Here is an 11724-nt window from a genome sequence, read left to right as displayed (position 1 = left end):
AAAACTTTGTTCTTTTGAAACTGCCTAGCTCTGTAACTGCTTCATGGCTTTGCAATTACTTTCTTGACCTCTGTAACCACCAGAGTTTAACTAAACATACAAAATGCCCGGCTGTACCATTGCAGTAAGCATCATAAACTGTTATCATCAAGCTACCCTTATAACCAATGATCTCGCCCTGCTAACTAATCAGAAGAGCTGCCAGGCTGTTCTGCTCACCTTTGCACCTCCTGCTGTGCACCATACAAAAGCCCTAGATCACCAGAGATCATGACCTGATATTTTGGGAATGATCCCCATCAGTGCTCATTTCCGTAAATACATCTGCTTCCAATTCCTCCGCGTTCTTTCTGTGTTTCTGCTTGCAGCTGCAAACTCAGGCCTCAAAGGGGCCTCCCAGCTTGTGGGAGAACCCATGGCCAGAGGAGATGCCTGCAGAACGGCCACCCTAGGGAGAGCTGCCCGAAGTGGGGGGACGGGATGCCCAAGGAGCATCTATAATAGCAAGCCACAAGGCTTTCCTCACCTTCTGCTCCTGCACCGGGTGCCATAACACTCCCGGCACCCAGGCCTCTTCAAGGCGCCCAGTCTCTCAACACCTGAGGGGGGGGGTTCCTACTGCCCCTCCCACGGGAGCTCGGGCCCAAGGGGGACCCACACCGGACCCCCGAACTGGAAGCGCCAACGGCGAGGTGCACTACCACCGCCCGCACGCGGCCAAGCCCACCATCACCCACACCCACACCCACAACGCAGCTGCAGCGAGCCCCGCCCCCCTCTCCCCCTTCCCCCCTCCCCCGCGGGCCGACGCAGACCGGAGCAGGAAGAGGCACAGCGCTGACGTAACAGCCCTACCCGGTCCGGCCCCGCCCCGGTTCTCTAGTCCGAAGCAAGCTGCGCTTCCACCTTCCCCGAGGCCGGCTCCGCCCATCGCAAACTCGCCGGGTCCGGCACCAGGGAGTCTCGAGCTGATAAGCGCTTGCAGCACACTGAACCGAGAGAGCCGATGGGTGCTACCCGCGTCTCCCGGTAGCCGCCCTAGGCCTGCCGCACCCCAGCAGTAGGTCAGTGTGTTGTGGCTGCCCAGACCTCGAGACTGAGCCAGATACCAGGGCGACCGCCGGCAGAACCCCGAGCGGCAACCTGCAGGGGCCCTCGTCCTTTCAGATCTCTGGCAAGTGACGCAGCGGGCCTCAGTGCCCTAAGGTTCGCTGGCGATGCGGGAAGTGGGCTCGCATTCAGATGAGTTCTGGGACCCAGGGGTTTTGGAAGAGAGGGCCAGGGTCTACGATCTCAGGAAAGTGTAGGGTCGGGGTCCAGGTTCTCCGGAAGAATGGGGTCAGGGTCAGGGATTTGGGCTCTGGGCTCTGGGTACCAGAAGAGGGAAGAGCCTGATGGAGCCAGTTTCCCCTCCTTCCCAAGGTTCTCTGGAAACAGGCCTGACTATTCTGTTCCATGGAGACTCTCTGGGCCCTCTGTCTAGCCTGGGCTACAGGCCTGGCCGCTACCAATCCACCGAACATTGTTCTGATCTTTGCTGATGACCTGGGCTATGGGGACCTGGGCTCCTACGGACACCCCAGTTCTACCACCCCCAACCTGGACCAGCTGGCTGCAGGGGGGCTGCGGTTCACAGACTTCTATGTGCCTGTGTCTCTGTGCACACCCTCCCGGTAAGCGAGGGCCCCTCACCCGGATTCACTTGCTCCCAGCTTTACTCAGGACTGCAGTGTGGGAGGAGGGTGTTGCCTGTTTTGGGGAGTCCCTGTTTCTCCCTCCCCTTTCTCCTTTTGCCCATGCTCATCTCCATTGGATTCATGGACTCCTGACCTGTCCCTACAGGGCTGCCCTCCTGACTGGCCGGCTTCCCGTGCGGATGGGCATGTACCCTGGAGTTCTGGGGCCCAAATCTAAGGGAGGGCTGCCTCTGGAGGAGGTGACCCTGGCTGAGGTCCTAGCTGCCCGTGGCTACCTCACTGGGATAGCTGGCAAGTGGCACCTTGGAGTGGGGCCGAGGGGGGCCTTTTTGCCCCCCCATCAGGGATTCCATCGATTCCTGGGCATCCCGTACTCCCATAACCAGGTATGAGCCACCGGGGTGATCAGTTCCCCCAGGTCATCCCACAGCTCAAACCCCTCACTGGAGCTTTCCCTTCAGGGCCCCTGCCAGAACCTGACCTGCTTCCCACCAGCAACCCCCTGTTATGGCACCTGTGACCAGGACCTGGTTCCCATCCCACTGTTGGCTAATCTCTCCATAGAGGCTCAGCCCCCCTGGCTGCCAGGACTAGAGGCTCGCTATGTGGCTTTTGCCCGAGACCTCATGGCTGATGCCCAGCGCCAGGGTCGTCCATTCTTCCTGTACTACGCCTCCCATGTGAGTACCCACAGTTCAGCCCTCCCTACTGCCTGTGACTGCTTACCAAGGCTGACTCCTATTTCTGCCTCCAGCACACCCACTACCCTCAGTTCAGTGGGCAGAGCTTTGTGGGGTGCTCAGGCCGAGGGCCATTTGGGGACTCCCTGATGGAGCTGGATGCAGCTGTGGGATCCTTGATGATGGCTGTGAGGGACCTGGGGCTACTGGAAGAGACGCTGGTCATCTTCACTGCTGACAATGGGTATGCCAGTCAGGCATAGCACACTCATTGCTTAGATGCAGCCTAGGCCCCTCATGGTGTTACAGAATAAGGGAGTCTACAAAGAGTCTGTTCCTGCAGTGACCCTAGATCTTGGGTTATGGGGCCACAAGTACACAGAAGTGCTGATTTTGATAAGCTGGAGGGGACAGCCATGTATTGACCATTTCAGGGCAAGTGACTGAGAAATGTGGCACTATTGGTGACCAAAAGGGAATCAAAGGCCCTGAGCCTTGTTGCCGATGACTTTCTTGTATGTCCCAGACCTGAGACTATGCGGATGTCCCGTGGTGGATGCTCTGGCCTCCTAAGATGTGGGAAAGGGACAACTTTTGAAGGTGGGATCCGAGAGCCTGCTGTGGCCTTCTGGCCAGGCCACATCACACCAGGTCAGTCTCCTTGAGGGCTCTTGGCCCTGCTTCCAGCCTTGCTGCAAGCAGCATAACAAGCCACCCTCTGGCCCCAGGTGTGACCCATGAGCTGGCTAGCTCCCTGGATCTGCTTCCCACTCTGGCCGCCCTGAGTGGTGCCCTCTTACCCAATGTCACCTTGGATGGTGTGGACCTCAGCCCTGTGCTGCTGGGCTCAGGCAAGGTAGGGCTAGTGACCCCCTCGGTCCAGATTGTCCTCCTGGGTTAAGGGTGGCAGTACCTGAAGTGTCTCACATCTCCTTTGATAAATGACATTCAGGGTTACCTAGGGCCAGAGAGGGTGACAGCCAAGGCCCCTCCCGCCCCATGACCCTAACTCTGCCCTCAGAGCCCTCGGGAGTCTCTCTTCTTCTACCCGACCTTTCCAGACGAGATCCATGGGGTCTTTGCCGTGCGGAGTGGAAAGTATAAGGCTCACTTCTTCACCCAGGGTAATTCCCTCTCCCTGGCTGTCCCACCCAGCCTTGCTAACTCCCCAATGGCCCCCAATCCCTGGCCCCTATTTTTGCCCTGGGCATACATCTGACCCCTCCCCAGGCTCTACGCTCAGTGATACCACCCCAGACCCTGCATGCCATGCTGACAACCCTCTGACTGCTCATGAGCCCCCACTGCTCTATGACCTGTCTGAGGACCCTGGTGAGAACTACAACCTTCTGGAGGGCAAGGCTGAGGTCACTCCAGAGGTGCTGGGAGCAATGAAGCACCTCCAGCTGCTGAAGGCGCAGTTTGATGCAGCCATGACCTTCGGCCCTAGCCAGGTGGCCCAGGGGGATGACCCTGCCCTGCAGATCTGCTGCAAGCCTAGCTGCACTCCCTATCCAGCCTGCTGCCACTGCCCAGACTTTCAGCCCTGAGGGCCATGTCCACAGGGCATTCCTGAAGGCCCTTGGCCCTGAGCAGATCGAGTGGGCACTGTGAAGGTTGGGTATAGGTGTGCAGTTTGTACTGACAATATAATTACACCAGGTGAGACTTGGAGGCATGATAATTCATCTCCTTGCTGGAACTGTGAGGTCAGTGCTGCACCCCTCTGTTAACAAGTGAAGAAACTAAGCCAACCATGGAATTCAGGGCAAAAGTCATCCAGCCAAGAGGAAATTGTGCTAGGGTTTGAGCTCAGTGATCCTGCCTCGTGGCTGGCCCACCCTGGTGATCCATGTCAGTCTGCGCACATGTCAGCCTGGCATCTGGACGGATTCACACAGAAGCAGTAAGTTTAGAAGTGAGGGTGGGGCAAGGGCCAGTTATCATAGTCGCCAGAAACCAGTGATGATACACAGCGCCTAGGTCAGGCAGGTTTTCTTGGAAAAAGCATTGAAGACACATTCTCTGAGGCTCAGGAACTGGCTATGCAGGTGAAGCCTGTCTGGACCAGGTAATGAGTCACCCATTCCAGGTGGGGCAATGGGGCAAGGAGATCCCTGCTGTCTCCTAGAAAGGCATATCAGCAGCCCTGAGTCGGCCTCTCAGGGTCTGCACTCTCAGGCTCTTCATTTTGTCTGTGTACATACTTCCTGTCTCCTGGTTTCACCTTTGATCCAAAACTAGCCATTTTCTGCCCAGCAGACAAAATGATGTCTTAAGGACATCTGTCTGGTTGGTTTCCATCATGCTCAGAATAACACTGCTTTCGGTGGCCTGCGTACTCTCAGAGCCGTGGCACCCTACTGCCTTGCAGGCATGGCAGGCTGACTGCCTCCCCCACCCCCATATTCTGCCTCTATCATTGGTTTCCTCTGCAGAGGGTTCTTCTGACCACTGGTCTGCAATTGCACAGCTTAGTACGCAGATGTCAGCGTATACCCAGATGACCTGTCACGTGCCTGGTGACCCTCAGTGCTGGCCACGTGGGTATAGTGTCATCTGCTGTGCTGATATGTCCACATGGTGAACTGTTGTCTTCCTTACTAATGCACCCCCAGATTTTTCAGAGGTGGGTAGAGGCACTTTCACCTCTAACATACAGCCTCTCCCTGATTCAGGCGGGTTATGAGCAGTCTGAGCTAGGCACAAGCTCGTGATTGGTCCCTAGAGTGAAAGGTTGGGGCAGTTCTCCCTGTGAAGGCCTTGCTGTGGCTGAGTCACTGGCCGTTGCAGGACATTGTGAAGCTGCTAACCAATGGTCTCCAGCTGCCTGCTGCAGAACACTGAGTGTGAGGAAATAAACTTTGCCTTCTAAGCCTCTGGATGCTGTCTGTGACTTGCAGGTAAAAGTGGCCTTGCTGGAATGAGACCTCAGTTGGCTGTGTGGCAGGTGCATGTGTCTGTGTGACACACACATATTCTAGGTCACTTCTACTCTAGCTGAGGGCAGACCACACCCAAGTCCTGGTGCGTCTTAGACGGCCCCACGAGCCAGTGATGCTGGCCCAGAGAAGGCCCACATGCCTTGGTGTTTGTCTCAGTTTCTGATGAGCCTAGAGAGGAACAGAAGCAAACGCATGATCCAGATATCACATCCAAAGACCAGCTCCTCCAGCAAAACTAAACGACTACGAATGCTCAGACACCGTCTGCAGAGCCCTGTACCAGCTCCCTTCACTGGGGTGGTGACTGTAGTGCTGACCTCCAGATGCATTCACCATCCATACAGTACTAGGGCAAAGTGGCATCTGAGGAGACCCCTTCCCGTCCACAGTGCTTCCAGCCTAGCAGAAGAGATCAGCTGAACTAGGCATCATACATGTTACAGGGAGGGAATCAGATGTTCTCTATATTACAGGCTGGTGACATGGGACACATATGAATACAGTGACTAGGCTACATAAGATTTTCATAATGGCATCATTGTGTATTCATCAATAAAAATCTGTGACAAGTGCTTCAAAGAAAGTGTGCCATGTTATACCAAAGCATAGTCATGGAGGGGACAGGTGGACAGTTGGCCCTGTTGGGCATGTTTCCCTATCAGTATCTGACAGGGTCCTCAAACCCACTTTTGGCACCTGTGGCTGCAGGAGGAGGCAGATCCTTCCACCCTCCTGTTCCTCCTTCAGTTTTGCTATGAGTTATTTGCATGCAAAAATGCTTGTTTCTCATCATCGTAGCTGTTTTATCCCAATGCACTCTAATAGGACAGAGTTTGATAGATGGTAGAAGACTTAGGTACGATGCACTGGGACATGTTACAGGCATTCACACACATACACATTCAGGCTTATAGACACTGTTATTATAGACCTGAATGCTGTCCACAACTCCACTGTCCTCTGTTGATTAAGCATACAAACAAAGTCCTCCTTATGAGCATCAGTAATCCATTTACCTGGTTGTTGACTGTCATTCCCAGGGAGCAGTTTCCTCAAGGAGCCCTTCTGGAGAAGCACTTAGAATAGACAGTTAACAGTGTGGTGTCCTCTTTGGGAAGAAAGGGAGGCTCTGGGACTCGGGTGACTGGCAGAGGAGGGGCAGCATCTCTTGCAGACGTCTCCCTACCCTTTCCTCAGCCCCCCTTCTTCCACTCACCCTTCCCACAAGTGACCAAAAGGGTAAGAAAGGAGTGTGTCAATGTGTAGGGTTGACACCTGCTCTTCTGTTTTTCTTTATCCCAGTCCAAGGGATTGAACCCAGGACCTTTCCACTGAGCTATATCCCTAGGCTTAAATAGTATAATAATAATAAAATTACATTTTGAGGCAGAGTCTCACAGAGTTCATTTGGGGTAAACAAGTGGCAGCAGCTCCCAGCCTAGCTGCTCTAAACCTGCACAGAAGGAAAAACAGTCATCATGACATCAGCTCTAGCCGTGGTCAGGCAGCTGTGGGGGCTGCCCTATTTTTTATTTTTTTTTTTTTGTAAGACAAGGTCTCAGTAAATCAGTATGTTGCTCAGGCTGAGCTCTTAAATTGCAGTCTTTCTGCCTCAGCCTCCCAGAGTGCTGGCATTATAGGCATGCCTCACTGTACCTGTGGCTCTGCATTGCCTTTTCCTTTCTGCAAAGCTGTTTGTGTGAGAGGGTGTTTCTGCTTACCCTGTGAGGGACCATCGGCTCAGACAGACTTCAGGTTCTGAGGCCTGGGTGGCTGGGTGCGCAGGAGCTCAGCAGATCGGCTCACCCGGGCTGAATGCTGGCTTCTACCCCAGTTCTCTAAGATGGGACTCAGCTTCTGGGAGAAGCCCTGAGCTGCACGCAGACTCCCTTTCCACATACACCACACACCTGCACATGCCCCACCATGGCAAAGCGAGGACATGGCAAAAGGCAGCTGGGAAGTGGGTATGACCTGTTCTCATAAATTCCCAGGACACTCCACAGGACAGCCCCCAAAGCCCTGTACATGAATCTCTCATGAGAATTGGAGCAGGTCTTCCATAGAATGGCCTAGACTGATGTCAACCCGAGGAGTGGGTGACACAAAAATGACAGCAATCTTGAGCTGTTTGCTACTGTTTTTTCATAGTAGTCACATGCTATAGAGTGTCTTTTTTTTTTTTTTTTTCCTATTTTTTTCTTGGCTTAAACTCACTGCAAAGCCTGTTTCTTTTCCAACCTTTAAGAAATATAAAACCTTGCTACTTTTTGTACTTGCCTTGACCAGTTCTTTGGTCAACACAGAAGGAAGCTAGAAAGCACCTCTAGAAGGACACTCCAGCATCCCAAAACCCAGTAAAACCTATGGCCACACCTGCTCCTCAGGGGCATTGTGCACTTTGTTCAGCACTAAAGTTACAGTCCCTAACATTCTGTTCTCTCTTTGGGGGTGCCATTTACTTCCCGATCAATCTCACTTATTTATTTAGTGTGTGTGTGTGTGTGTGTGTGTGTGTGTGTGTGTGTGTGTGTGTGTATGTAGCTAGGGGATTGAACTCAGGCCCTTCTGCTTGCCAGGCATGTACTTACTCAACTAAGCTATCTCCCCAGCCCCAGCCTCACTCTTGTATGGAGGATGCTTGACTCCCTGGTTATTGTACAGAGGATCTTCAAGTTTTCTGGTTGAGGATTTTGCTCTCTGTGCCTTTCTTCTTTCCCCTTCTTTTCTCCTTCCCTCTTCTTTTTCTTCACCTAGTATAGTTTGTGTCTAGATATCTCCTCAAAACTTCATGCAGTCATAGTGGGGCTTTTTCAGAGGTGGCTGGATCTAAAATGTATGACAATGGAATTGATTCATGTGCAATTCAAGGCTCAAGGGCACTAGATTACAGGTGTGACTGCTGCCTGCACTGGGTAGCCTGGATAAAATGGAAGGGACAGAAAAAACTAAAATCATCTCTTGCTTGTTACCTTTTCTGCCTTCTGACCCTCACGAACTGTTTTCTGCAGTGTCTGTCCACCATGTCACCCTGCCTTGGAGCCAGCTGATTATCTGCCGAAACCTCTGCAGACTGTGAGCCAAGTATACTGTTCTTCCTTTAACTTTAGGTGTTGGGTATTTTTGTCTCAGCAATGAGAAAGTAACACATATCCTTCCTCCCCATCCCTCCTCCTCCCTTCCCCCTCTTGTGGTCCTCTTTTGTGCAGTACTGAACCCAACACCATACTACTGCTGAGCTATATCTTCAGCCTTTGTACTTTTTGATGTAGGATCTTGTTAAGTTACCAAGCTGACATTGTAGGGTGCATAAATGCAGGGCATGAGCAAATTTATTAGGCAGTTAGTAAGAGAAAAATGGGAAGGGACCACAGCTTGAGGAGCTAATGGGGTAAAGGGATGGCCCATGAACAAAGGTAAACATTTTGGGCTGGCCTCCAATTTAGAGAAATTCTCCTGCCTCAACCTCCTGAATGCTGGGATTACAGGCATGCACTGCCATGCCCAGTTTGGTGAGCTCTAATGTTACCTCAGCTCTGGTTTTGCAAGATGACTCTTCTTTATGACTTGAGGAAGCAGTCAGTCTTCATGAGATGACTGTGTCTGCATGGGGAAGTTCTAGTTTTTCAGAGGTTCTACTGAAATCCAAGATGAACATAGGTTTAGGGCAAGGAGGATAGGCTTCTGGGTGCCCATTCACATCCCCTTTGAAGGGGATGAGACAGGTTATGTAAATTTAGGGCTACTCAACCTTGTACTGGCAGCTTTTAGACAATCAGTCCCTAAATGGCTAATATGCCTATGTGCAGAGCTCAAAGCCTTAAGATAAGAAAGTCAAAGTCAGACTTTGTTTTTTTAGTGACCCATCGGGCATCTGTAGGCCCAAGTTCATAGTCCCTGCTCTTTAGCAAAAGTATCTAAGTCCCAGAGCTCCAGAACAGACACAAATCTTGCACTTAGTGATTATTGTTAAGGGCAAGCAATTTGTTATTTTTAGGGTAATCTCAGATGGCCTCAAATAGGCCTGTACTACTTTCCCACCCTGCAGGTGAAACATTTAGGGGGCATCTGCCTTGAGTGAGCACCTGCCTGGCTTCCCTCCTTTCCTGACACTCTGGCCTACCACTCATTCCACTTCTGGTGAGGCTTCTGGGAAGGCAGTAGGTGCCCTTCTGCACTTGGTTGAAAGTGTGAGGAAGCTGGGAGGTGTGAAAGGGTAAAGGAGCTGGTGTCTGAGTAATCGCACATCAGGGCATTTTGCCCTTGTGTTTAGAATGGCTAGCATGATCTGAGGGGTTCTTGCTCTTTGATAGCAAAAGCTAGTGAGCACCTATCAGACACTGCATATGCCAACTGAAGGGCCAGTTGTTTCAACTCTTAATGCTTCTTTCATTATTTTTACTTCTTTGTGTGTCTGGGGGCAGGGCTGGAGAGTAAACCTGCTAGGTATGTGGCCTACCACTGAACTGCAGCCTACTTTCATTATTGTAAACAACAGTATGATGAACAACACCTTTGTGTAGAAAGCTTTGTATTTAAGATGGTATCATATGGCTAGATTTCCAAAAGCCAGAGTAGTGGGGTTGAAAGCATCACACAGGACTGTGAAACCTGCCTAGGCCAGGATCACAACACAGAGGAGCAGATCTCTGGGCTACCAGCACTTCCAACATTCAGGGAAGGGCAGTACAGGAAACTCAGGCACAAGTAAGCAGAGGTGTGGGACTGGGGTGGGCCAGGCTGAGATCAGACAGGGTGTAGAGCATGAGAGGTGGGCACAGGTGCAGGAGTGTTCACAGGAACCGATGGAGGCAGGGACCCTCAAGAAGGCTATTTGTTGTGCAAAGATCCAGGAGGAAACTTTGGGTGGTTTGATTCAGAAAGGAATAGGGGAGAGGGTGCAAGACAGACTTCAGGATGACAGTGTACAGGTGAGAGTGAGAGGAGGGAGAAGTCTGAGGTTGCCCCAGGTCTGCAGGTCAGATGACTGAGAAGAAATGTCAAACACAGACAAGAAGAATAGAGTATGTGGGGAAAAGTCAATATGACTGTGGTACCATTTGGGCCACTGCAATGGACTTACACGTGAGCACCAGCCCCTTGCCCAGTTGAGGGCATAATCTTAGCAGTCAGCTGGAGTAGCGGTTGATACACAGCACGGTATCTACCGACCCAGTCAACTTCACAGGATGGATGCAGCCAGTGAGAGAACCCAGGATACAGGCTGAGGAGAACCTGCAGGGGGCTGGGCTCCAGGAGATTCAAGAGCTGCCAAGGGACCGTGGTGGTAGGGGCAGCTGAGAAGGGCACCAAGGACAACCAACACTGCCCCAAGAGCAGCAGGTTAGGCTGCCCATATGAACATGCTGGAAGAACAGGCTGGGCCCCAGAGAGGACACAGGGCAGCCAGGCACAGAAAAGTCTGTAGGACATTGGTTTCTTGGGTACCTTGGGGAGAAACTGCAGCAGGAATGAGAAAAAGACAAGAAGACAAGAGCCAGGTCAGGTGGAGGTCTGTTTGCCTGACTGGTAAAGGACCCAAAGAACAACAGTAAACTACCTTTGCAAAGTTAGTACCAGGTGACACAAGGTTGCTTAGCAACTACTAGCTGACACTGACCAGGCAGGATCCTTTTCTCATGACTAAGATAGCTTGACTGCTTTAGGGAATCTGGCCTTGTCCTGCCCTCCCACATATGACCAATTTCCAGCTTCAGCTGCTCCCAACAGAAATCCTGTCTGACCAGCATAGGACCACGCTGGGGACAATGTCTATGTGCAGCTGGCCAGCCTGAGGGTTGGTACCACACCTGATTCAGAACACCCTAAGGGTCATCTTGGGGTACATCATCCGAGAAGCAGAAGTGTTGGTAGACGTGTGTCCTCCTTTGTACGTACAGGATGCTTTGGCAAGGGCATAAGCTACAAATTCACCATGCACAAAAGTCCATGTGTTCCTGATTTGTCCCTCTACACCAGTGCATTTACTGGGATCCGCCTGGGCTGTCACATCCTCATCTGCTTGTTGGCTCATCAAGACATTTGAGAAGAAATGTATGATTTTCAGACACTATTTTTAAGTTTTTGTATAGAAAATCGTCAGCATTCCCCTTGCTTATTCTTTCATTCCTAGCCTTCCTCTGTTGTCCTGCTGCCCCCTGGTCAGGCAAGGGACACAGGCCTACCTTTGGGCACCCTGGCCATGCTGACTCCTGTTCAGGTTTGGGGATCATCAGTGCTCCAGATGGGGAGAGGGCATCTACAGTCATGTATAGGCACAATGAAAAGGTCACTTAGCTGCGTCTATCTTTTTGTGCAGAACTTTTTAAATATCAATTTTAAAACCTTAATACTGTATGTTTTCCAACCCATCCATCACATGGGGAGGACTCAGTGCTGTGG

General features: G+C 51.8%; 1 protein-coding gene across 8 annotated transcripts in view; it reads left to right on the top strand.

Moving 5' to 3' along the window:
* Nucleotides 1-856: 856 nt before the first annotated feature.
* Arsa (arylsulfatase A) overlaps nucleotides 857-11724 on the top strand; it is a 30167-nt gene continuing 19299 nt past the window's right edge. Inside the window, exons 1-9 of one of the 8 annotated variants that reach the window (XR_002818306.1) lie at nucleotides 857-1206; nucleotides 1423-1673; nucleotides 1843-2083; nucleotides 2159-2377; nucleotides 2452-2621; nucleotides 2904-3028; nucleotides 3106-3233; nucleotides 3399-3501; nucleotides 3608-5758. Coding sequence is in view for 7 of the 8 variants with exons in the window: in XM_023702509.1 (XP_023558277.1) it covers nucleotides 1456-1673; nucleotides 1843-2083; nucleotides 2159-2377; nucleotides 2452-2621; nucleotides 2904-3028; nucleotides 3106-3233; nucleotides 3399-3501; nucleotides 3608-3927 (1524 nt within the window). In the remaining variant the exon portion in view is untranslated. Of the gene's footprint in view, nucleotides 1207-1422; nucleotides 1674-1842; nucleotides 2084-2158; nucleotides 2378-2451; nucleotides 2622-2903; nucleotides 3029-3105; nucleotides 3234-3398; nucleotides 3502-3607; nucleotides 6884-11724 lie in introns of those variants that run through there. The other 7 variants (XM_023702509.1, XM_023702508.1, XM_023702506.1 and 4 more) reach the window with 7 other exon arrangements.

This window comes from Octodon degus, unplaced genomic scaffold (assembly GCF_000260255.1).
Source record: "Octodon degus isolate 3935 unplaced genomic scaffold, OctDeg1.0 scaffold00153, whole genome shotgun sequence".
NCBI classification, from domain to species: Eukaryota; Metazoa; Chordata; class Mammalia; order Rodentia; family Octodontidae; genus Octodon; species Octodon degus.
Note: the sequence above shows the minus strand (reverse complement) of the source record. Positions and strands in the feature narration are given on the sequence as shown.